General features: G+C 39.4%; 2 protein-coding genes across 4 annotated transcripts in view; one reads left to right on the top strand and one right to left on the bottom strand.

Moving 5' to 3' along the window:
- The first annotated feature begins 2,085 nt into the window (after nucleotides 1-2,085).
- LOC125241066 (F-box/WD repeat-containing protein 7) lies at nucleotides 2,086-17,392 on the top strand. 2 transcript variants are annotated; one of them, XM_048149365.1, is made up of 12 exons: nucleotides 2,086-2,212; nucleotides 5,649-5,674; nucleotides 6,337-7,109; nucleotides 7,194-7,283; nucleotides 7,457-7,501; nucleotides 8,120-8,283; nucleotides 8,912-9,127; nucleotides 10,580-10,868; nucleotides 11,333-11,514; nucleotides 12,812-13,037; nucleotides 13,451-13,661; nucleotides 13,830-17,392. In XM_048149365.1, the coding sequence occupies exons 3-12, from the start codon at nucleotides 6,357-6,359 to the stop codon at nucleotides 14,114-14,116; spliced, it is 2,463 nt and encodes an 820-aa protein (XP_048005322.1). In that variant the 5' UTR covers nucleotides 2,086-2,212; nucleotides 5,649-5,674; nucleotides 6,337-6,356; the 3' UTR covers nucleotides 14,117-17,392. The 2 variants fall into 2 exon arrangements, with proteins under 2 accessions (XP_048005322.1, XP_048005321.1); XM_048149364.1 differs by having other exon boundaries at nucleotides 5,649-5,685.
- A 4,317-nt stretch (nucleotides 17,393-21,709) lies between these two features.
- The window catches only part of LOC125241398 (protein bric-a-brac 1-like), a 312,087-nt gene continuing 306,275 nt past the window's right edge, over nucleotides 21,710-27,521 (bottom strand). For both annotated transcript variants that reach the window (XM_048149863.1, XM_048149864.1), the window contains exon 6: nucleotides 21,710-27,426. In XM_048149863.1, coding sequence (XP_048005820.1) covers nucleotides 26,941-27,426 — 486 coding nt within the window. In that variant the 3' untranslated portion in view covers nucleotides 21,710-26,940. The remainder of the gene's footprint in view (nucleotides 27,427-27,521) is intronic.

Raw genomic sequence — 27,521 nt, 5'->3', positions numbered from 1 at the left:
AATGCTGTTCATATCGATAGTAGGCTAGTTTCCTACTAGTCAAATCAGCTTCTTTTTAAGAACTGTCAAAACGATTTGCTAACATGAAATTACTATGAAATACTGAAGCTAGGAACATACTACGCGGACGTCCGTCGTAAATCGACCGCGGACGGGGATCTGGATTCTGGACAATGAAGCTAGGAACACACTACGCGGACGTCCGTCGTAAATCGACGCGGTATGTTCTGGACAATGAAGCTAGAACATACTACGCGGACGTCCGTCGTAAATCGACCGCGACCGCGACCGATCAGTGTGCACGGAACAAAACATCCAGCGAGCCAGATTTCGATCGGACGTCCATGCGCTCAAGGCCACGTCCACGTCCGTCGACCGATAGTTTGCACGGTTAAGCTAGGAACACACTACGCGGACGTCCGTCGTGAATCGACCGCGGACGGGAATCTGGACAATCATTACAATGACATTAGTGCAAACTATCGGTCGACGGACGCGGACGTGGCCTTGAGCGCGTCGATCGAAATCTGGCTCTCTGGATGTTTTGTTCCGTGCAGTTTGCACGGTTATGTGTATTTCCATTGTCCAGATTCCCGTCCGCGGTCGATTTACGACGGACGTCCGCGTAGTATGTTCCTAGCTTGAACGACAATGAATATACACGTAACCGTGCAAACTATCGGTCGACGGACGTGGACGTGGCCTTGAGCGCATGGACGTCCGATCGAAATCTGGCTCGCTGGATGTTTTGTTACGTGCACACTGATCGGTCGCGGTCGCGGTCGATTTACGACGGACGTCCGCGTAGTATTAGTATCTTCTTAGTAGTTTGTGCGTAGTATGTTCCTAGCTTAAAGCTAGGAACATACTACGCGGACGTCCGTCGTAAATCGACCGCGGACGGGAATCTGGACAATGAAATTACACATAACCATAGCTGGGCACCGTTAATCAAATAGTTAACTTCGATAATCGTTAATCCGTTACTTAAAAAGTTAACTTCGTTAATCGTTAAAGCGATACATTTCGGTAGATTTAACGGAAGTTAAAGTTAATCGATAATCCGTTAACACGTCATAAAAATAGGACTCCACTGTAGGTATTATGTATTTCTATTTACTAAGTATCCACCAAAAACCATTAAAAACTGTGACGCCAATCGGTAAAAAACCGAAATGTAATAATTACTTTCTCTTCAGGCTTTTATCGCCGTTGGTTGGCTAAATCCTAGGTTTTACTTCGGATTGGTAATTATTGGGTCATTCATGCGGTCGCGATCGTGGTGCGTCGGTTCTTCAGATTGAGATTTGAGATGACAACTCGATGCTGTGGGCCACGATAACTTGGTAGAGTAATCTAAGGCCCGCGCCGGACTCTAACTCGATGCGTCGGTTGCGCGATTTGTCTGTTATGCCTGATGATTGCACTCTATTCCCAGGTTAGTGATCGATCTAACACGCCTAATAAGATTTAGAAGATCTCGAATAAGTGATCCAAAGTCGCCAATTAGTCTTTAGACTATTTATAACCGACGGATCTGGTTTTACCGATAAAACCTAGGTTTTGCCGTACTACGGGCATTTACAGTAGCAGTAAGAACGTGGTTTTCGCGGCGCAGCGAGCCGCTTATTGGGGTGCTGGATTAACGATTAACGGACTCTATGAAATTTAACGGAAGTTAACGAATCCGTTAACATTTTTTAAAGTTAACTTAAAAGTTAATCCGTTAACCGAAATGTTAACTTCGTTAATTAACGATTAACGGATTAACGAGTTAATGCCCAGCTATGCACATAACCGTGCAAACTATCGGTCGACGGACGTGGACGTGGCCTTGAGCGCATGGACGTCCCATCGAAATCTGGCTCGCTGGATGTTTTGTTCCGTGCACACTGATCGGTCGCGGTCGCGGTCGATTTACGACGGACGTCCGCGTAGTATGTTCCTAGCTTAATTTGGCTTCCTTCCATAGATAAAATAAATTAGCCCATAGATATATTGTCTTTGATTCACCCAAACAAAGTGATGTATTGTCTATGGTCCAAGGCAGACAACAAAAAAAAAATGATCATGGTCGATGGCCGACCACGGTGTTTGAAGTCGAAGAAATTAATTGGTGCACATTGCATATTTTTAGTTTAGTAATTCAAGGAAATATGTTGTTTTAAAGAAAATGAAGTAAAACTTATGAGATTACCGGCAGTGAATTCAGGTAGGTTTTAGTGAGTGACTATGTGGATGTGGGGTTTGTAGTGCAGTTTGTCAACCCACTTTATGTTTTTACACCATTATCGTATCAAAATCCCAGACAGAGCTATTTTGCTCAGGATGCGTTTCTGCGCATGCAATTTAAACCGATACCTATAGCATATTCTTTAGTATCCGGGAGCGGCCCTTTTTTTCTAATCGAATGCCTAGGTTGTACGAAAAGAACTTAAAACGGAGAAACTTGTCCACACGTTTTTTAAGCCCTTGTGCACGTGAATCCTGTGCTCGTCAAAAAAAAAAGTTCTCACGGTCGTTTCAGAGTCCTTTATGATATTTTTTTGGTGTAATAGTGAAACGTGATTTATTTCCTGTATTCTCGTTGTCGGAATGTGCAGCGTTGTAATATGGAGTGACAGTCACGTACAGATATGTAATATTATGAAATATAAAATTGCAAATTTTCATTAATTTTATTACTTTTTCGTGTTGAAATATTGTTTGTGACTGCATTTGTTGTCTAGAGGCATAGTGTATGACTAGATTAGCCTTGATTCTGACATTGAGCCTACTTAAGAAACATTCTGTTGATCCTGCCTGCAATGGCCTTGCAATGCTTGGTCTTGTTTTTTTTCTTATTGCACAGCTGTGGTTCAAAACCAAAGAGTAATTTATAAACATTGTCACAGGAGATATTTTAAGTTATGGAATTGAATTACACTGTAAACTATTGCTTTTAAGCACTTTAGTGGAAGTGTGTGTTAATATGCAATGCTTATTGTTATTATTTGAAGTTAAAAGTAGGTGTTTGAAACCAAATAGTTGCAATTTCTTTATGTGTAATCACTGAACTATGGGGAAGTTATTTTTAACCTCCGATGCAAAAACGACGGGGTGTTATAAGTTTGACGTGTCTGTCTGTTTGTGTGCGTGTCTGCCTGTGGCGTCGTAGCTCCCGAACCGATGAACCAATTTAGATTTAGTTTTTTTTTTGTTTGGAAGCTGAAAATCGGTCCATTATGTCATGGGTTTTCTCAAAATTTTAATTTTGTGGTTAGGTTATTTGTATATTATTTTACTAGGAGAGTTAACAGTTGGATAGTTTTGTAAACAATTGGTTTTGGTTGTCTTGAGTTGTCTCATTACTTTTTTTCAAGTTCTTAAATTGGTCTCATTCTGTTTTTGTCAGCCATTCTTCATTTGTCAAGTTCATCAGCAGTTTTTATTGGCTTGATCATATGAGTTGTTTGTTGGCCTTCATTATGATCTTCTTTTGGCATTTTTGCTGTTAAGTCTGTTTTTTGTGTACTTTCTTATTCTTAGGTCTGTACCAACTTAGAATAAGACTAAATATGATATGACCAAAAATAAATGAGTTGAAATAAGAAAAAGGGCAACAACACATATAATCAAAGACAATAAAGGCTGCAGACTAACTTGATGAATGAAGAATAGGTGACAAAAGCAGAATTAGACAAATTCAGGGCCAGATGCATCAACCATATTTGACAGACACATCATTTTCGCAGATATTTATGGAACTTCCCATACAAAAAAAATGTGATGAATGCTTTAACGGTGACAGACAGTTTGATGCAACCGGTCCTTAGGAACTTGACCAAAAACAAATGAAATGACTCAAAATTATACCTTTGTTTTAAGTTGATTTAAATACATCCTCTACCATCTCTACCATTTGTCCATGTTTCGAAGTCTGATTCATGCATTTTTGATACTATTGGCTAGCCATGGAACTTTTGAATGTTCAATGAGATGTTATATAATAGACAAGATTTGATTTGTCATGCTGCCCTGAGTTATCTTAGCAGACATGAACAATTACGGTGGAGGCTTTTTTGCATCAAAATTATCTAAATCATTATAAACGTATGTTTGCTAGTAGATAACAAAGGAAATAGAGAGTTGTTTAGATTGAACATAATATATTCTGTATAATTGAAATATTCTAATTTAACATATGTATATGGAATAAGATGCTAATAGGGAATGTAATAACCAACTAAATTTCATAATCAGTTACGGTTTAGTTATGACCGAAAAATAAATAAATAAATATTATAGGATATTCTTACCCAGAAACTGAGGCCCACGGTAAGCTCAAGAAGGCTTGTGTTGTGGGTACTCAACAACGATATATACACCTTGTTTTTATTGTTTCCCGTTAAATTTAACACGTTAAGTTCATTATCAGGAACCAAATTTTTTCATCGTTTTCATACATAATAAATGAATTAATCAGTGTGAGAGACCCTTAAGGATAACATTCAAGTAAAAAAAAACAGTAGGAAGTGGAAAAGGCTGACACATACATGTTCAGTAATTATTTTTATTTTTTTAATAACTCGGTAACCGTAAGATGTAAGTACGTCGTCATTAAATGTACACGAACGACAATTAAAATTTTGAAAAAACCCCCGACCGCGACATATTAGGCCGATTTTCATGAACTCTAAATCGGTTCATACGTTCGGGAGCTACGATGCCACAGACAGACACACACACAGTCAGACAGACAGACACGTCAAACCTATAACACCCCGTCGTTTTTGCGTCGGGGGTTAAAAATGATAAGCACTACCTAAAATACGAGCAGTTTTTGTACTCAAAAATATATTTTCATGAAATTTCAGAGTTTTCAATAATTGGATAATATGAAATCTCAGGTAGTTTAGCACAACTTGCGTCCTCACACACGAGTTAATACATCAAGCGCGATTTCAAGTATGGACTTGCAGTAAAATAGTATAACATTGTAAATATTACTCAATTATATCAAAATAATAAAATTTTGAAAAAAACCCCCGACCGCGACATAGTGGACCGATTTTCATGAAACGTGGCTAAGAACACTCCCGACTAACTCAGCTTTCAGACAAAAAAAACTAAATCAAAATCGGTTCATCGGTTCGGGAGCTACGATGCCACAGACAGACACACACACAGACAGACAAACAGACAGACAGACAGACAGACACGTCAAACTTATAACACCCCTTCGTTTTTGCGTCGGGGGTTAAAAATAAGGAAAATTGTGACCTTGAAACAGCCCATATCATATTTCACTCCATCATGCAGCGTAGCCAACAACTATTGGTGTGTACCTCCCTTACTCACGTGTTAAGAAAGACAGGAAAATATGGCCTGTTTAAAAGCCCCTGTAATTCAAGTGTCAAAACCTTCAATTACCATATATGTACACCCAGCACCTTTAATTATTGAACCATTTAGGTGTCAAACTAATTAGTAACTTGAATAACTATACTATGCTGGAAGTGCCTAGTATAAACTGAGCTCTGAACTGCTCAGGAATTAAAGTCCGACCATACAAAATAGTCTGTTTCAAAGTATTTAATTGTAAACCAGTAGTTTCTTTATTAATATTGTAGCAATTTTTTTAATAATTTTAACTATAATTGTTTCAGGTTGCTTCGGATGTCCTGAAAAAATTGTAAGAACCACGTGAGTTTAGATACAAGTAATAATTATATGTAGTAATAAATACTAGCCTTTCATTTTCGGAGACCCTATAAACTTGTATTTTTTCATATTTCAGTACAGTAAACTGCCATAAATAATACTCTTCTTCGTAGAGCGTTGTCTTTCTTGCTTATGTGACGTTGTCTCTTTCCAAAGACCAATGTGCATTCTCTATGGCCGTTTACTGTATGTGTTTTACTTAATTTAGTTATTTGTAAAAAAACTGTATATTGTCATTTTTTCTTTGTGTCTGGGTGAAATGCAGAATTTAACTAAAAAAATATGCCACAAAGACAGTCTTACCGTACATCCCAACACCGCCTGATAAAGGTGATGAAAATCACATGGTCAGGTCAGGATATTATTATTAAACCTAAATATGCCGGCTGGGGCTTACGTCGCGTAGCACCACACAACAGCAAGGTACCTCTTGCACCGCACACGACACGACACACTTAATATACAGTCAACTGTAGATAAGGCTCAAGTCCAACTACAGTTCTAGCTAGCACGCAACTTCCTACAGCCTACAATTATTGGATTTCAGATAAATTGAAAAAAGTATCCAAACCCAAGTTTAATTTATAGGCTTCATAAAATATACTAACTTTTGCAATGTTTTTCTTTTTGCAGAGCTCGCGCAATACTCTAGAATGGATCCAACATGTTCTCATTTTAATTTTGACACATATGAAGAAGTTAATAATGTCTCCTTTGACACAGAAAATAAGACTGACAGTGAAGCCGGTGTGGTTGATAATGAAGCTACATCTCAAGATAATTCCAAGCATAAGATAGATGATATAGAGCGGCAGGACTTCGATGAGGAGAATAGAATAATAAATCATTGTTCTAGCATGATAGTGGATGCCAAAATAGCGGGCGGTTCACATTACTCCGGCAACCTGTCCAGTGCGAGCTCCAGCCTGGCATCCAGCTCGGAGACCATCTCCGCCTTCCCTAATGTTATATCCAATGACTATAGTTTACCTGGTTGTAGCAAAACAGAAGATTGTGAAGATAGTAACGCAACAATAAAAAGTATGATACATTCTCGAAAACCTGCAAGCACAACAGAGGACCCACCGAGGAAAGAAGTGTACAAGCCTGACTTCATGCAAAAGCTTCTTAGCAGTGGGGTCCAAGAAAAGAAGGACTTTCCAAAGGGAAAATTGTATAAAGCGGAGCAGATGGGTGAGAGCTCTTGCGACAACCATACTCCCGACGTGAGCGACCTGGAAGCGACGGGTGGGCCGTCCGGGCGCACGAGCTCCAACGCGTCCAGCATCGGCAGCACCGGCTCCGACAGCAACAAGGAGTTCAGCGTGCCGTCCACCTCCAACGCCGACAAGCTGCTGGGCCTCGATGACGCCAGGAAGGCCGAGCCAGGCAGCTCCAAGGCATCTGTGAGTCGAATGTTGCCAAACGTAAACCACCACTATAACTTATATTGAGTTCTATTTATTCAATTCTAATTGTTTTATTTTCAGCCCTTCATGCAGCCGTTTTGCGATGGGGATGATGACTCAGATGATGACGTAATTGAAGAAACGTGGTGTACTTGTTTATCATCTCATGAGGTATTCGTTACTCTTGTGTATAAATTCAAATATATGTTACTACTATTATCTGATTTAAACAACTGATATTAAATCCAATTATCATATAACAATACTTTGATGAGCAGTATCAATAGGGAATGAATGTAATAGTGTAAATGAAATACACATTTTATCAATTTGTTGTTTTTCAGGATGACGAAGATGACGACGAACCAGAAATTGATGAGAGGCTTTGGGTAAGTGTAAGTGCTAGAATTCAAGCATGCATAAATTACTAAGCATTTGCTAACCAACAATTCAAGCATTCACAGAGAGTATCTGGCATCAATTAAGGGCAGTCTCAAAAATTGGGACCTAAAATTAGTGAAAGTTGTTAACAAAAATTAACTTGATGTCAGTTTTGTGACGACAGTAAAGCATGAAATTTCAATAAAAATATTGCTTTTGTGCTTATACATAAACTATAAGCAATCATCTACATTTAGAACATGAAAAAAGTTGATTTTTAGACAAATTTTATTCTTCATTGTCGTCAAAAAACTGACATTGAGTTAATTTTTGTTAACTGTCACTAATTTTGGATCCCAATTCCTAAAAATGCCAGAATCTACAGTAACCTCGTACCTACGAAATATGTAATTATTAGCTCTTTTGAGTACTTAACCTAAAAAAATATCCGAGTTTAAAAACATATGTAGTAATCAACAACCGAAATTTCAGTTAAAATAAATTGATCTACTTCAAGGTCATTTTTATTTTATTCCTTGAAATTCTCAATAAGGAACATTAGTAGGTACTAGGTACATAAAGTCGTCTGAAACGTCATAGGCGTTAATATAGTATTTATTATGCAGAGGAAGAGGCGCTACGAGCCGCCCCCGCCCCAGTACGCGAAGAAGTTTTGCCCGGACGGCAGCACGGCGCCGGCGACCGACGGCGGCTGGCTGCAGGCGCTGCCTCCCTCCTCCATGCCCGCCGCGCTTCAAGGACCACCTGAAATCAAGAATTGGCTCAACAGGTACAGTCAGCCATACTATTCACTTAGCATCATGCATGCATAGAGGAAGGGCCACTTTTCGCTAAAGCTCACTGCAGTCTGCAGCTGCACTACCTATACATAATAGGGAAACAGAGATGTTAAAGTCAAATTCAATGGAATCTACCATTTTGTCGTCAACCTTGATTGCCATAGACCAAGACGCGAAGAAAAAAGAGGGACGCCTTTACCCAGCAGTGGGACACCACAAGGCTTACAAATAATATAATAATTATAACAACCTTGATTTATATATTATATCAATTACTGCTTAGTGTAATGGTAATTAATAAAGATGGCAACCATTGTAAAACATTCAAATGGTAACAAAATAATTTTTATTTGTTTACATTATTCGCCTAACTCCACTTTCATTCGTTAATGCCCATTGCCCATGTACGCGGCACGAGATCTCGCGTGCCAGTCTCATTACATTGCGGTATTTAATTAGTGGCCGAATTTGTACGTAACCTCAACAGTCCGAAAACGTAGATGGGCTCTTTAACTTACCAAATTGTTAAGAATTAGATCTAGCTCAACTTGAAGTACGGACGCTCACACGCGCTAAAGTTTGCTAAAGTCAGACGAATTGAACTCTTTTGTTGCACAGATTCCAATCATGGTCCAACGCCGAGAAGATCCAAGCGATAGACGCGCTGATCGGGCGCTGCGCCGCGAGCCACGTGCGGCACATGATGAAAGCCATCGAGCCGCTGTTCCAGCGCGACTTCATCTCGCTGCTGCCCAAGGAGCTGGCGCTGACCGTGCTGGGCTACCTGCAGCCCAAAGACCTGCGGCGCGCCGCGCAAACTTGCCGATACTGGAGGTAACTTCTTCATCCTTTTAGCTGTGTAACTCGGCATGACAAATATTCTGAAAACCGAATCTGTGATCCCCTTAAGAGGATACGGTAGCGAAAATGCTAAAATGGAATGAAGCCCCCCTTTCAACTTAGGAATTTTAGTTAATTAAACAAGTGTTATTAATTAGATTTATCGAAAAAAAATTGTCCATTAAGAACAACTCAGTCAAAAGATATTTCAAAAAATGGAGGTTCCGCTCTCGACTCTTTCCTCCTTCAAAACTTGATCAATCGGAACGAAATTTGAGAAACTGAATAACAATGAAATAATCTATGTCGGACCGTTTAGCTTTTTTGGTTAATTGTTAATATTTATTTATTTATTTATTGTTACCAATCTTGAGTATCACACCTTTTTTTGCGCCACAATGAAAAAGGCCGTTTTTGGAAATTTTTGAATGGCTTTAAAAAGCAGAATATCAAAAAAATCAAAACGGTCCGACACAGATAAAAATAATAACAATCTGTGTTGAAAAAATCATTGCTCTATCTTCAAAAACCAGGGAGGAAATAGTCGAGAGTAGAGATGGGCCGAATATTCGGTATTCGGAATATTCGGCAAGTTTTTCAATGTTCGTATTCGGCCGAATAGTTCGGTTACATTGCCGAATATTTACCGAATAAACAAAGTAAATAAATAGCGTAAGTTGTTTCGTTTTTCATCGGATAATGACATCCTATTTCAGCATTCTAAGGAACCACCAAAGGAAGATAAAATGCGTTAAGATATAAGTTACCTTCAATAATTATGTAAAAAAGTGAAAAAAACGTAGTTTAATAAGAAACAAAAACCAAAATTTTCTTCGGCAGTAAATTATAGAAACAATAAGAGCCTTAGTACCCATTACCAATCATTGAAAGATTTTAACTCCAAGCCAGGATTTAAAATATGGCGGAACCGAATATTCGGCCGAATGTTCGGTTCGGTAGCAGCTGAACCGAATGTTCGGCCGAATATTCGTATTCGGCAAAGCCCGTATTCTGCCCATCTCTAGTCGAGAGCGTTTGTATTGAGAATTGACCCCTACCGTATCGTCTTGAAAAAAAAACAGTCTTGCGAGTCCGCAGTCACAGTTACTGTAAACATGCGTAGACGCCTTGATCAAGCGCCGCTTAGCTTAATCTCGTGGACTAAGTTGGTTTCACATGGTTTTTTCCTAATTTCAACTCATCGGGCAAGGATCAATTGTCCTAATTCTACACCAGATCAATTTCTAGATCAACAGGTTGGTACTACATAATAATGTAATTTGGTGCAGAGGTTTTGAAACTGTCGCTCAAGTTTTGTTCTATGAGGTTAGGGTTACAAAAACACACTGTTCAACAAAAAAATACATAAGACATAGAGCAAACTATTATGGCGCTATCTGGTACTTCGTTCAACTTCATTAATAAAACTTATGTGGTCTCTTTTAGGTTCCTTGCCGACGACAATCTACTATGGAAAGAACAGTGCCGTCGCATTGGCATTACGACACTCAAGAAGATGCCTCGTTCGCTACCGCGCTGCGTCAGTCCTTGGAAAGCGGCCTACATGCGTCAATACCTCATCGAGAACAACTGGCTGCACAAACCGGTCAACAACCCCATCATGATGAGAGGGCACGACGATCACGTCATCACATGCTTGCAGTTCTACGGGAATCGCATTCTGAGCGGCAGCGACGACACTACGCTGAAAGTGTGGTCGGCTATTACGGGCAAGGTAAATATTACAGATGTCATATATAATATATACCATAAATCAAGCAAACGTATCTACTTAGCGTGTCAAATGAACTCAGTAAAATTCACTGAGTTGTCCGTCTTTAATCGCAGCTTGCAGCTTTCGGGCGGCAATAAAAACATTAATAGTGCCTCGTTTCGTGATATTTAATTGCAACAACACAAAAATTATGAGCACTCAAGGGCCTGAGACATTTAAATTCACAGGCAAGTAACAACTTCAGTACAAAATCTGACACGCTCGGCCGCCATGCGAATAAAGACGGACAACTAGGTAGATACGTTTGCTTGATCTATAGTATATATGACATCTGTGGTCTGTATCCTTTCCCAGTTTACCCGACGGGGCCTAAATGATATAAGGAGCTACATTCCCGTAGGGGGGTCTCATGGGAGTACATTAATAGTATACGACAGACGAATTAATATGTCTATTTATTTCAGTGTCTCCGCACGCTGGTGGGGCACTCGGGCGGCGTGTGGTCGTCGCAGATGGTGGGTGACCTGGTGATCAGCGGGTCCACGGATCGCACGCTGCGCGTGTGGGACGCCAAGACCGGCCAGTGCCAGAAGGTGCTCGCGGGACACACCTCCACGGTGCGCTGCATGCACCTCTACAACAACAGGTCAGTGAAGATACTCTATTCATTATTTATGTGTTTATTATAATACAGAAGATGACCATGTAAAGATACAGAGATATGTAGAATCACACCAAGATCAGAGTCGACAGATCTTACCAGCCAGCAATGAGAAACATTGAACTCTATTTTGTACTTACAATTTTTCTTAATGTTTTTAATAATACATATAAATTTGGGCCCTGCCCCGCTGCTGGCGGCACCCGAGGTTAGGTTTTTTATAATACGTTTATATTTTTTTTTTTATATTGTTTTGTTTTGTAAGTGGTTTTGTATTTTACTTTTATATTCGTATTATAAATAGCCTAGCCTAAGACTTAAAAGAAATAAAGAGAACATATAAATTTCATTATTAATTTTGTGTATACATGTCGATTTATAAGAGCTGGCATGAATGGAATAAGAGAATGAATATATCTGTGTGTAACACATAACATAACATAACCTATCAAGCGGGGGCTCTGAATGTGTACAGGTGTACAATGTTCACTTAGCTTATTAGGTTCCTTCCATTCAAGAGCTATCGTGCATCGACCTGTATGTATAAACATCTTTACTATATTTCTAAGTACATTGCACATTAACAAGCTAAAGGCGAATGTATATGTATGTACCATAAAATATCTTTAGGGAAAATGCATATGCTTCATTTCAATCTGTAAAAGTAAAGAAAAGGCACGTTCGTGGCTCGTGGCGTTATCATGTTCACACATATTCAAATTTCTGATATCGGGTTGTATAAATACAATTTGCGAGATAGTCGTAAAATGTTTCCTTAGGGCCAGTTGCATCAACCACATTTGACAGACACATCATCGTCACGGAGCAGCCGTCTATGGAACTTCCCATACAATAAAATTTAACGAACGCTTTAACGGTCACAGACGGTTTGGTGCAAACGGCCCTTAGTGTGATTGCTGTGAGTTGCTAAATGTAGAAAACATACATGAAATCCGTCATGAAATTACATCATTTAGCTACCTTTGAAGCGCTTTTACAAGCATAATGTATAATTGTAATACCGTTAGCCCTATGCTGATATGCGAACTTTATACGGTGCCTACTTTGTTATGCAAATTTTAAAGAGGCAGATTTACTGTACACGTAAGACATATTTTTTCGAGAAACCGGCGTTATCACTGTATTTACCTCCTTTGATTAAAAAAAAAGTATGGATTTTTAGTAAATGATTATGATGCTTTTGCAAAAATTCAGGTAAACCAAACCAAACCAGGTCTGAAAAACCAAATAAACTTAGTATTAACAATGATGGTATGTCCAGGGTGGTGTCCGGTTCCCGCGACGCGACGCTCCGCGTGTGGTCGATCCCCGAGGGCCGCTGCCTGCGCGTGCTGGTGGGCCACCTGGCGGCCGTGCGCTGCGTGCAGTACGACGGCAAGGTCGTCGTGTCGGGCGCCTACGACTACTTCGTCAAGGTGTGGAACCCGGACACCGGCGAGTGCCTGCACACGCTCGCGGGACACACCAACCGCGTCTATAGTCTACAGGTAACATTACATTACGTCTATCACGTAAAAAAACATTACATAATATGCCTCTTCAGAAAAAAATAACAACGATTTCATAGCCCCCGTTATCCTTTTTAACCGAGCTTTAGAAAGTGCTCTCCGTTACACAAATAACTATAGTTAAAAAGCTTGCACTTGCTTTGAGTTTCAAAAAAAAAAAATAGAAATGTAAACCTTCCAAACAGATACTGGCTCGGGGCTGTAATGCATTTTCGTGTTGTACTTTAATGGTCGCGTTTTGTTGTTTTTTTACGTATAATATGGTCATTAAATGCGTTCTCTCTGCATAATACATTGTAGTATGGCGGACAATCCTATATCCAATATAGATCAAACTGGTATTGAACAGGAATATTAACCCTTTTGTAACAAAATGAATGTATATGATGCAGTTTGACGGCGTGCACGTGGTGAGCGGGTCGCTGGACACGTCGATCCGCGTGTGGGACGTGGAGTCGGGCCAGCTGAAGCACACGCTCACCGGCCACCAGTCGCTCACCTCCGGCATGGAGCTGCACTCCAACATCCTCGTCTCCGGGAACGCGGACTCCACCGTCAAGGTGTGGGACATCACCACCGGCCACTGCCTGCACACGCTGTCGGGTGAGTATTGTCACTGTTCACTGCCTTTTCCGGTGACTAAAGTATTTGATGAATGGATAAAAAAAATCGTACAGTCGACCATGACTTTCTGTAGAATCTGATTTTCTTTTCTCTTATTATTTTAAGCATTCTAAGCACATTTTTTATAAAATGAACGTTCGTTTGTAGGTCCTAATAAGCACCAGTCGGCGGTGACGTGCCTGCAGTCGAGCAACCGGTTCGTGATCACGTCGTCGGACGACGGCACGGTGAAGCTGTGGGACGTGCGCACCGGCGAGTTCATCCGCAACCTGGTGGAGCTGAGCTCGGGCGGGTCCGGCGGCGTGGTGTGGCGCATCCGCGCCTCCGCCACCAAGCTCATCTGCGCCGTCGGCTCGCGCAACGGCACCGAGGAGACCAAGCTGCTCGTCCTCGACTTTGACGTGCCCGGCGCCTGTCGCAAGTGTGACGAATAGCATCGACTCAACCGACGCTTGATGCGTCGCTACGTCAACCTGTACGCGCCGTGGAACTTCTAACGCGTCGTCTGTCTCACCCTGTTTTGTCCGTGCATGGGACGGCAAAAGCGACTCGTTATGCGGGTAGTTATGTAAGCTTAATTTTTTTACCGTCGGCAAACTCGCCTTAAACAACCGTCATTCCTATAATAATAAACGCGAGACACTCGTACACGCAAGGACCACGTCCCGAATTATGATCTATCTATAATATAAGAAATGAATGACACAATATACGTACAAGTTGCATTTATTCCTCGAGTAATTATAGATTTGTTTAATGTTATATAATTTCCTCCACTTGCAATTATGTTAGTTTAAAATCAATCATAAATCAAATCATTTTAAATAATTTGCATTGATAAAAATATTTATATTCTTAATATTTGTTATCGGCACAGAGAGACATATGTTTATGTCAGTTGTTCGATTTAGGTTTTTAAGATTGAACGTTTTGGCCGATCCATGCATGTGTACAAGCAGCAGTTAGAAGTGACAGCTGAGCAATGAGCAGAGCTGTGGTTGACGAGTTCTTGTCGCAGCGTAGACGATGAGCCGCAGCAGCTGCCCACCGGCCGGAGGACGGCTCCCTGTGCGAGTGTCAGTAGTCTAGCGCGGACGGTGTCTCTCCGCAGAACTCAAAATATCCATGTACTCAACTGGTAAACTAATTGAACATTATTACCTTATGTAACAAGTATAGTCCTTAATATTAATAATTAAAATTGTTCACTCGATCAACATGATGGCTTAGTGCCACCATTATTGCCAAATTTCAAATGTATGCTTCATTATCCCAAAGAATTACAAAAACATTGGGTAGGTATTAAGTTAATTACTACACATTAATTAAAAATAATAGACGACGGTTCTATTACAAAAATTGCTCTATAGTGCCGCCTCGTTTGAAAATTTTCGGTTTTAGTAAGCATTAAACTGTTACAGAATAATTATTTGTTAGTTCACCATTTTGCGCGGTGTAAGTAATTTATTTCAATGTCAATCTTACTATGCTTTGTGGATTTATGCAGTCTCCATGCCCCTACACTGTTCGGAAGTGTCAGGGTGAATATTTTATTTTGTGTTTTATTTTTTGACTAAAATGTTTTAAAATACGTGTTTTTGTTTTTTGAAGTATGTAACTAGTTAACTACCACTGCAACCACATTATTTCCCATTACGTTTTTTTTAATCAGTGCCACCATGCAAGTTAAATTTCTTATCAACTATATAATTGAATAGCACAATAATGTAAAAACTATTAGTAACCGATTTGTAAGTGAATCCACACATATAAATTAACAGCTACTACGATCAAAGCACTCGCCTGGCGGGTTGCTGACAGTTAACGTGTTTATAACTTACTTCTAGTCCATATTTGATATTTCACAAAGCTCATTAAAAAGGGTCTCGTAAGGCCAGAAATCAACCATGAAAATTATTCGTTTTATTTGAGTGGCATTTGAGTGGTTATCTAATTAGTTAAGTCAGAAAAAATCATTTGTTCATAACATAAGTTTAGCAGGTTCATGGAGAAATGTTTACATTAAATTATCAACGAATGATGTTGATATACATCGGCACAAATGTGGTTGTAGTTACAAGAAATCTTATTGGCCAGCTAATAGTATACGGCACTCCAGTTATTGTACAATTTTGTTCCTGTTCATTTTTATTTATCTTTATATTCAATTAATTCATTGGTAATCGTCCCATAAGTGTACTTTCATATCTACGATGTAATAATTTACTTGTCTTTTAACAGTGACCCCTAAATGTCAAATTGTCCAATGTTGATGTTTTATTGCGAATTTCTTTTAAATGTCTCATGTGTTCAATGTTTTTTTTTTATTTTAATTGACTCTGATAATTCGTATAAATTTTAGTTTGTAGATATAATACGTTAATAATGCGATGTGTTAAATATTATTATTTCCCCTTTAATTAATGGCCAGCAATTTTAATTATTTAAAATCCTAAACATAGTCTGGTAAGATAATAATGTATGTCTAATTGTAAACTTGTTAAACAATTCCGACTCATAATAATAATACCGAATTAAGCTGTAAACAATGTTGAATAGTAAGGGTGTCGCCGCACCGTGCCGCGGTCCCCGAGCATGCCGGCGCGCGGCGGCGGCGCCCGCGCGGCGCATGCCAGCGGCGCGCACGATCCGCTCAGCCGTGTATTGTTGTGTATATAATTATAATCTTAAAGTAATGTGATCATTGGAGGGCGAAGTCAACGCCTCTATTCTATGATGGCTGATTTAATTAATAATTAAACAAAGACTGAAGCATAGGTATAGCGTAATATTTAAAGTATTAATGTAGTTACTCCTATGTACTACCGATCATCACACTGGGTATACCTTTGTTGACTCTCGTCATCATTTTGTTCAAACGTGTTTCGGTTTAGTTTTGAATAAAAATGTATGTATATTATTATGTTATATTATGTTGTTAAGCTTTCTCGGAGCCCTGACTCCACTTTGGTAATTATTGAAAATTTCACTTAGTTACGTCTTAGATTTAGTTTCTATTGCATTATTTCTCTGCCCTGGTACTGCGCAATAGCTTATGTAAAATGAATAAGAGTGATACGTATCTACGAAAAAGCGCGTGTGTATGTCGCTGCGGTAGATCTGCATGTAGTTTTACATAAGTAACCACGAATTCGCGCGGCGATCGCCGGCATTATCTGCCTACACTCATGTGTCTTACCTTTTTGCCAAATTAATGTAACGACAATAGAACTGAGCCTTCTTCGCCAGATTTCACTCGGTCTTCGGGTTCCATGTGAATACCATTTTAATACCAATTTCCATATATTATTTGGTCTGTATTAAATTTTCTGGTTACGATGAAAACGATTGTGTACTACTAATATTTAGCTCCTTACAACGGCGACACATCTCGGACACTGGCGATCAAATATATGAAAGAGGCTCGTTCCTAGCACACAGTCTAAGCTCGTGTAGGTGAACGCGTACTATGCTTGTATGAGTGACATATGACAGGTCGACTGTTCGCGTTTTTGACAGGCGGTAACTGTCAGGTAACCGAGAGGGGGTGGGCGGCGATTTCAGCGGGGAGCAGGAGTGGCCATACTGTACGATAGTACTCTTTATTATACTGTGACGGCGATTAGCATGGCCTTGTTATTATGTTTCTTTTGTCTTCACTATTTTGCTTTTACTGTACGATTATGAAATAAATCTAATTGTTTTCAACATTTATTTAGTATTATTTTATGACCTTATAACACAACCCAAACAAAGCAAAAGTGCAAAGTGAACATTGCGGTATTAATTCAAGCTCTGGTGGCTTGGCGGCAAGAGCGTGCCACTTTCAATCAGCAGGTTACGGATTTAAACCCCAGTCCATAATAAATTCTTATAAATGGGAAAGTGTGTGTGTCTCTTTGTCCGTCTTTCACGGCAAAACGGAGCGACGAATTGACGTGATTTTTTAAGTGGAGATAGTTGAAGGGATTAGATCAAGAGCCCAGGCCCGCCAGACCTTCCTCAAGCCTGATTTTGATATATGATACGCAGGGACCTGTAACTAGACCGTTTGTAAGCAGCCAGACCAAGCATTAGTAGAATTGAAATATTCCGGGTCTATAAAAGCTAAAAACTTGAATAACGAATTGAATTTTATATTATAAATAACGTAAACAAGGAAAAAACAAATTGGTACAGTGCATTATAAATTAAATATTCAATTCAAAGATGTAAACAATCAATGGTTCCGGTTAACGGTATATAACTAAACGAATTTCCTTTCTCCTACAAAAAATGAAGGTTTATATGTGGTGCAAGATTAATTTTAAGCTATGAATTTTATTTACACTGCGTAAGTACATGTGTATTTTATTATAAATATAACTTTTACCAGACGCGACAATGTTGGATAAAAACGACTCTAACTTACCTCATTTTCTCAAGCCTGATTTTGATATATGATACGCAGGGACCTGTAACTAGACCGTTTGTAATAAGTAATCTTGCACCACATATAAACTTTCATTGATGATAACCACAGTCTTAAAATTCATCAATTAAAAAATAAGTGTGTGTGGCTAGTTGCGAAATTGTATGGAACTCCATCCACTCGATCTGATTTTTTAGATTATGAATTTTAAGACTGGCCTCCCTAACAGTAGGTAGATGAGTTTGCTTGATCTATGGTATATAATTAATTATATACATACTAGCTTATGCCCGTGGCTTCGATAACGTTAGAAAGAGACAAAAAGTAGCCTATGTCACTCTCCATCTGAAATATTCCGGGTCTATAAAAGCTAAAAACTTGAATTTTCTACATTAAGCTACGTGTATATTGTATACTTGACGTAATAAGCGACTTTCAAAAATTTTACTTCTAAGGAAATAAAAAAATGAAAGTTTATATGTGGTGCAAGATTACTTATTACAAACGGTCTAGTTACAGGTCCCTGCGTATCATATATCAAAATCAGGCTTGAGAAAATGAGGTAAGTTAGAGTCGTTTTTAGCCAACTTTGTCGCGTCTGGTAAAAGTTATATTTATAATAAAATACACATGTACTTACGCAGTGTAAATAAAATTCATAGCTTAAAATTAATCTTGCACCACATATAAACCTTCATTTTTTGTAGGAGAAAGGAAATTCGTTTAGTTATATACCGTTAACCGGAACCATTGATTGTTTACATCTTTGAATTGAATATTTAATTTATAATGCACTGTACCAATTTGTTTTTTCCTTGTTTACGTTATTTATAATATAAAATTCAATTCGTTATTCAAGTTTTTAGCTTTTATAGACCCGGAATATTTCAATTCTACTAATGCTTGGTCTGGCTGCTTACAAACGGTCTAGTTACAGGTCCCTGCGTATCATATATCAAAATCAGGCTTGAGAAAATGAGGTAAGTTAGAGTCGTTTTTAGCCAACTTTTAATAGTAATAAGTAAATAAAATTCATAGCTTAAAATTAATCTTGCACCACATATAAACCTTCATTTTTTTATTTCCTTAGAAGTAAAATTTTTGAAAGTCGCTTATTACGTCAAGTATACAATATACACGTAGCTTAATGTAGAAAATTCAAGTTTTTAGCTTTTATAGACCCGGAATATTTCAATTCTACTAATGCTCATATCGAAACTTTAAGTCGGTCTGGCGGATGGTTGGGTCCATCCGATTGGTCTGGCTGCTTACAAACGGTCTGGTTACAGGTCCCTGCGTATCATATACCAAAATCAGGCTTGAGAAAATGAGGTAAGTTAGAGTCGATGACGAATAGAGATAAATATCTCTATTCTTCAAGGTGTCTTAGCCAAAACGTCTACATTGGAATACCTACCACTGATATTGACGGATTAACATGACAGAGCATCATTGTCTTGAAATGGTGTACCTATCATCAGTGGCCTATTTCACAATAGTGACAATTGTCGCCCGATAACAGTGACACTTCGCCGTTCATTACCTGTTCATCGACGAAATATTGACGCTGAGTAACAATGTTACTCATCAACCCAGAAATAGTCACAGAATTATCAGTGTCAAGTGTTGTTGTGAAATAGCCCACAGATGTTTAAGATTTTTCTTCGAGAATACGTGTGTGTGTACATTTGTCTTTTATATAAGATACAAATGTGTCGCTTAACTTCAAACTTGGGTAAATCCATTTTCTGCTATAAGGTTGATTATCTTTCAGATCAATACAGTAGAACCTCGATAAGATAAAGACCAGTATTCCAAACTGAACTGCAAGGTCTTTTCTTTTCAATCCACTTTTCACAGCTTCAATCGCTTTTAACTTCTCAGCATATGTTAATGCTTTCAGTTTTCGTTTTAAATTCATTTTCACTCACAGTAGACACATTGGGCAAAGAGATGCTGCCAGAATGGAGGCTAAAAGATACTCACACAAACAGACAAATAAGTTACTGTACTTAGACTTTAGTCTATTGTTTACATTTTGAAGTCATTTGGTAAACACGTGTAAGCAATAGACAATGACAATGGTCTACAGGAAACCTTTTTTGATTCCACATTCGTCTCATTGAAAGATGATTGAAGTTACAAAGGTCGTCGTCAATACAACTTTGAGTTACTGAGGTGCGAGGCCCAAATTATTCGTTTAAGTTATAGAGGGTTCGAATTTTAAGTAAAAGAGGTTTGGGACTTCGAGGGGAAGGGAACACAACATTTTATAACTTTATAGAGGTTTTTACGTTATCGAGGTTTAAGTTATCAAGGTTCTACTGTATTATATAATCAACCTTAAAGCAGAATGTATTTACAAAGTCAATGTTTCTATCAGGGAGAATAGAGGTAAGGAGGAAAATCTGTCGAAGTAGAACAGTCGCAAAAATGACCGGCTGAGGCCTTGTAATTGCAGGCGGGGTCACTACCGAGAAGGCTAAGAGATTGTCAAATCCTTATCTACCTGCTATTGCAGGGCCACCTATCTTTTCTTTTATATGTGCACTTCTGATACTTAAAGCTATCGCTCCTTACCTCTAATCTCCATAGTTGATAATCGTCGTAGTGCTGCCACCTATACATATAAAGTGAACATAATTTGTACTTCCGCTAACTTGCTAAGACAACAAGACGTAGTTAAGTGTTTGTTTCGTCCGGTGGCAATAGATGGCGTAAGGGGTGCGGACTAATTATTGTCAGAACTAGCCGCTAGATGTTGCTTGAAACCAGTATTTGAGACTCCCGAGTATTTGGTTGTTACTCGCAGCGTACGTACGGAAGCAACGCACTCAAAAGTAATTTCTCTGCTTGCACGTTTATCCCTTTGATTGCCACCCCTATGATGCGCGGCGCGTCATTGTGACCCTTCTCGGAATGCGTGAAAGTTCATTTTAGACTATACCCGGGCACTTCATGATCATGAGGCATCTTTGACTGATAATAGTAATTTAGTAATTACTTACTTATAATAGGGAGTGTATCTCATATTATACGAATGCGGTTCGATGCTGATAAGTAGATGTGATTCTACCCTAATTTAGAAATATTTCTCAGACCAAGATCTCAGGGCCGCCACACTTCACGAATTAAATATGTGTAAAACAGTAATGTTAGTATTTTTTTTTATGTATTTTTAATGTAGGTATGCATATTTGCTAGCTTGGTCCGGCGGCTGTTAGTTCATGCCAAAGGTTGCTATTATAACAATAATGTAAGTACTTTATTTCTGGGCCAATTTTATATGATTTAGAAGTTTTGTTTTACAAGTGGGCAAACCATGCATCGAGAGGAACAGAAAAAATTACAAGTTGAGGAAATTTTCTACGGTTATTCTGGAATTGCATGAAAATTTGGGACTTTCTGTCCCTAAATAAGAAGTATAGGTACCTATTTTTCCTAGAGTTGTAAATTCATACGTGTTCGTAATTCCGAGGAAGATGATTTAGGGCATAGGTTGTATTGTTGAACAGTGAACTCCATTAGTTACTTATGTCAGTATCATTTTAGACAATATCAATGGAAGGGGCAGGACAGGTACCCTAATATTGGAAATAAAACCATATTATTTTGCTCTATTTTTATGTATTCATTCAGACAACGGTACACGGTGACAATAACGAACTTAAACATTTTACATCACTAAAAGTAATCGTTTGAGACAGTTAAGATACAGTTTAAATGTATGAATGATCTGATCACTAATAGACTTGAACGTTGTTACACGGCGAAATTGTGAACTACATCGATTGATAAACGGTTAAACACCAATATTTATTAATAATTGTACTTGTCACAGATACCGATAAAAATTTGGTTTAGATTATGTTTGGCCGAACGAACGAACGATTCTGTACAATATTTTAAAATCAAAAGTAGGTACATTACATACATAGTAGGGGTTATCTAGTAATTCATAATAGATCAAGGAAATACGATAGGTTTATAATAACTTCGAGTTTCGTTACAACTGGTAAGTATGTCTGTGGCAAAAAATAAAAAGTAATACCTAAGCAGACATACGTGTAACGAACATAAATGAGGTAGGTAATATTCCACAGAAACAACTGAAAAACGTTCGTGCCGTTCGGTCAGCACAACGCTGGTTAGCAACTGTAATACATTCTATACCCATCGATAGTAACTAAGCCGTTAATAAAGATATTTTGTAAAATAATAAACATAATAGAAAACTAATTAATAAGGAACACAGGTGTTGAAAATAAGAAAAATCTTAACAACTTTTAATTGAAACCGTAACATAATTTCTATAACGACGATAATTATAGCGACCTATATCATCTTCTATATTACAATAATAAAAGAACAAAGACATAAGTATTTGTTTCTTTTAAAGTGACGATACCATTTTTAAAACATCAGTGTCTCGGGGTGGATTCTCCTGCGACATGCGGTACTATGAATACTTGTATTTGGATGAATAGGCTCAAAACAAATTGACGCGGCTTGTGAGTTTGGTGCACTGTGAAGGGCGAAGGGCAGTCGTTTACATTTCTTGTACAGAGGAAATTAAAGAAGAAATATTTTTCTCCATCACAGCTTTCACCAATCATTATAAGAATGTTTATAGATATCAACATCACAGGAGAACCCAATATTTATTTGTAATGATATGCAATCTAAAATCTTTTGTTGCACTGAAAGCAATAATGGTAAGACTTATGTAGGCATTGATACCTACCATTAGCATCACTACTTAACTAAGCAGAATAATCTTGTCTCAATTTTTCAAATTTCCATGTTTCATTGTGTACGGTTTGCACCATAGGCAGGTATCAATTTTAATTACAAATAAGTATTTATTTTGAGCCCACAGCGGCTTAAAAATTATGTTCTTTTAAACTAAAGAAATAAATAATAAATTGTGATATACAGTTAAACTTAGCAATAGCGTCCTTTACAAAGGGACTTTACATTTTGACAAAAGATAATTGTTCTTTATATTAAAAATATTTTAGTTTTTACTATCACAAATCAGATAAGAAGGGATAATAATAGTATCATGTTGTCATGTAGCGCCAGCAGCGGAAATTCGCTCGCTGGTGCCTTGCGAGTCATAATATTCATCATGGATATTATAAATTATAAATTAATGTCTAACATGTATACATTGTATATTCTAACCAAAACCGCCCTTCCCTTACAGTGAACGTAAATGTGCTCGGGAGAGTTGACTAGCGCTCCGGCGGGTCCCGACGAGCCCGCGACCGCGCGCCGCCCGGCACAGCTGGCGGGACTGATCATGTCTAACTTAACACTACATGTACACCGATCCATTATCTTAACAAAACTTAAATGTTTCAATGAAAACCAAACGAGAAAGGGAACCATCTCTCACTCGCAGCTTATGTACAGGTTTAACAAGTGCACAAACTACTATTATACTTATACATACCTACATTAGATTAGACTGAAATCTAGGTAAAACTGGCTACATCAAGCGGGTTTTGCACGTTACAAATTTCTGTCACACTATGTGACAGAGAAATTATATTTATTTGAGAGAGCTTAAAGAACTAGTTCTAACAAAGAATATAGAACCTCCTCCTTCTGGGTAAAGAAGGCGGTAAATAAACTGTAGGTACGTGGACATGATATACATGGCAAGAGCAGGATAACAGAAGCGAGAAGCCGCGCCGACCCGACGCGGCGCGGCGCGGTGACAGCTGCGCGCACCTTTACGTTCACTGTTCGTTTAACTGTGTACAATAATACTACCAGTAAATTTTACTTATCTATCACGAAAATAACATAGTTACTTATTTATGTAATCGAAATGTATATACTTTTACCAGTACAATAAATTAATTAAAGTTTAATTATAACTACAGAATCCACGTGATTACGAAATGAACCTTTAAAGATTCAATTCAAACGAATGGCACTTTGCTATGTCTGCATTGTTTCTCAATGGAATCAGGTGATTGTATACAAAGAAAAATATAGAATTAATTTTGATGCCGAATATTCAGCTAACGCTTGCCTGTCAGGGTATAACCACATCGGCCAAATATATAATTTTTATTATATTTTTCTATAATAATAGTCATATGTATTTATTTTTTATATAATAATTTTGAATTTTTATTAGTCTAACGTTTTTATAGTTAAGCACGTGAGAGCGCGCGGCGCGGCTCGCGCAGGCGCGCCGGCGAGCGCCGCGCCGCGCGCGTCCCCTCGATCTTCGCCGCACCCGTCCCGACACTTACTGTGGTCAAAAATTTGGAAGGCACTTTCTACTTTTTTTCAAAAATTTTAAATTACTTTTTGAACACATTAGCCTAGACTTAGACAATAGAAAATATGCGTAGTAACATTTACCAAAATTTACGCAATTCATCCGAAACGTATAGGCCATTATATAACTTTCTTTTTTCCTATATTAAACGTTATTTCCAAAAGGATAGCCAAATAGTTTCAACACTAGATCTGAATCGCAAATGTACTTTTTAATAATTTGGTCTTTTTTATACACTAATTCCAAACTTGAACCGAATCGATAATCCAAATCCCAAATAATAGTGAAGTATCAAGGCCACTTGGAGACTTATTTTACATGCTTACGCGTCCGCGCCGGGGCCGCACGCCCCGCCGAACGAATCGAAGGTCCGCCAACGAACGTTTCTAAATCATGGTATACCCTTGCGGCAAGAAAGTCCGTACCCTAACAATTTCCCACCAAAACTATGAAACAAAGCAACTTTGCGTCCAGGAAGTTATCGGTAAAACAAAATTTGTACATATACACCTCAGAGCAGCCGAGTCGCTCCGGCGCAGCCGAAGGGCCGACTCTACTGGCGAATCAATTCAAGGTCGTAGATTTAAATATGTCGTCGCCGATATTTTAGTTTATTTTGACTGATCGCTACTAATAGTCACATACATTAAGCTAATCTAAGAAAATTGAAATGTTTAATCTAGCTACACATAGGTAGGTCAGCAGACGCTCGAATTGTTTAACATCCAATGCTTGGCGATTGTGCTCTTACAACTAATCGGGCTCTAGTCTCCGCACGTTAACGCATTCACTGCCTACATTTCCATAGCGCTACACCCTTAGCCGATTCCAGCATTTTACTATGTTGTAGAGGAAAGGGACTATGGACAGACAAACTGCCGATCGGGTTCGCGGCACTCAACGTGTCACGTCTACGCAAATCAAGATACTGAAATGTAACGGAGTGGGCATTGCCCAAACATTAAAGGTGTGTGAACAAGCGGCGTTAATGTGAGGAGACACGCGGAGCCCTGCACGTCTAAGTTAGCCTAACATTTGGAACGTCACTACTTGCTAATCATACATCTATTTTACATTTGGCGATCACTAAGTCTACCGCGCCGCTCGCCCGCTCGGCCGGAGCGAGTATGTCGAAACAAGCCATACTACTCTCCTATTGTGTCAACTATTTTAATTTCTCAGGGTTGTTCCACACACGGTAGCCACATTATATACAGAACCACCAGCAAGTAACCACCGGCAGTCATTTCCAGGACTAGTTACACTTTTCTGTCCAACAACTGCGTAATGAATACTTTGCAGTATAGTATACTTTGGCAAAGTGATAACGTTGTTACTGACAACATGAATGAATTTGAGTATGTTGGTAAATGAGATGTGGGGAAGCCCGCTAAGTCGATACTACCTAATAGGTACCAAAGAAATGGAATAAAGTGCGTGTGAACGTTAAAACGTGTGTGGTATCGTTACACTTGTCACTGGGCGTTTTAAAATCACTAAGGTAATTCAAAATATTTAAAGGTTGTGTAGTTTAAAAAAGTATTAAGTCTAAGTTAAGTCTATATGTTACCTACATACTTAACCCAAAATCTTGTTCATCTCGTCAGTTAACCCATTGTTATGGAGTATAGCTTAAGATTTGAGCTAGTTAGGTAGCGAATACGTTAGCAATGGAGTTGGGTAATATTGAAGGTGTAATAGGAGTTGCCGAGCGCAGGCAAGCTGAGCGGCGAGCGGGGAGCGCGCGCGGCGGGCGCGGGGCGTGGGGCGCGGGGCGGCGCCCGGCCCGCCGCGGTGCCGCTAACACTGCTAGCTAGTTGATAAATTGACATCAATCTGACGACGAAAGGATACATCTAGATTTCTTGTAACATTATTTCTAATACTATTTATTTTTTGTCTTACACATATTTTGATGAATAGGTATACCGAACAGTCTTTTTTGAATCGTGCCAAATATTTAAAATTTTGATTTCCCTACACTCATGATTGCGTCTAATTTGTATTGATAAATAGTAAATTTAAGCTTACACAGTACGTTTGACATTCTACTTATGAGTAGATAATAATAAAACAGCGAGGTGGAGCCGCGACCCAGACAGTGGCCTCTTCGACTGCGCTTCCTCTCGCCTTCGACTCACTGCGGCGCCAGCGCGGCGCTCGCGTCCTCGGCCCGCGACCCACCTTTACAGATATTGACAAAACTTTATTTCAAAATATCACTGGAACACAACTATATAAACCACAAAGTGAACAAAATTGGATTAAACTAAAATAATCTTAATAGAAAAACTAAACAACAAGCATTATATTGCACAGCGAGTCCACTTGAAAATAAATATGAATCAACATAATTCCGTTACTCTCGATCGGTCGGATGGTCTCACACACATGGAATGCGCAGCCATATCCAGTCGCATCTAGAACACCTAGAAGTATCCGACAGAGTTGCGGTTCGGAACGAAATACGGATAAGCGGGCAGCGGCGGTGGCACGCCGACCGAAGCGGCCGGCGGCGTCTGCGGGGCCGCGCCCGCCGCCTCGCTTCAGATGTTCTCTGCGCGCGCCTCCGCGGGCGGCGGCTCCATCTTCACCGGCACCGGTGACGACAGCTCTTTGCCGTTTTTCGCGATCGGGATGGGGGTCTTCGGAGGTCCCATCTCTGTAATCTCTGCGACGTCGCGATCGTAGCGACTATCAGGTCTCGGCGAAGCAAAGGGCCGGAATGGGTCTGACGGTTTCGGAGGTTCCAACGCGTGCCCCGGCGGAGGCGGGGAGCACAGCGGCGACTCGAGGCCGGCCGACAGCGGCGACGGCAGCCGCGGCGACTGCAGCGGCAGCGGGGGCAGGCCCAGGTGCGGCGGGTGGTCGGGCGGCCGCTGCGCCGCCACCACCATATTGCACATCTGCCGGCGCAGGCCGTGCGCCACGGCGGCTACGGCGGCAGCGGCGGCCGCGTTGGGGGACACGCCCCCCTCTCGCCCGTTACCGCACGCTACAGGGCCGTAAGCATTTGGCACCGTGATTCCATCCTGAAATGCACATACATCAACGCTGTAACATTTGGTCTAATTCAGCACTGTTTAAATAAATCGCTACAATCGTTAGTTTATAACTAGGATCACAC

Source organism: Leguminivora glycinivorella, chromosome Z, assembly GCF_023078275.1.
Source record: "Leguminivora glycinivorella isolate SPB_JAAS2020 chromosome Z, LegGlyc_1.1, whole genome shotgun sequence".
NCBI lineage: Eukaryota > Metazoa > Arthropoda > Insecta > Lepidoptera > Tortricidae > Leguminivora > Leguminivora glycinivorella.
Note: the sequence above shows the minus strand (reverse complement) of the source record. Positions and strands in the feature narration are given on the sequence as shown.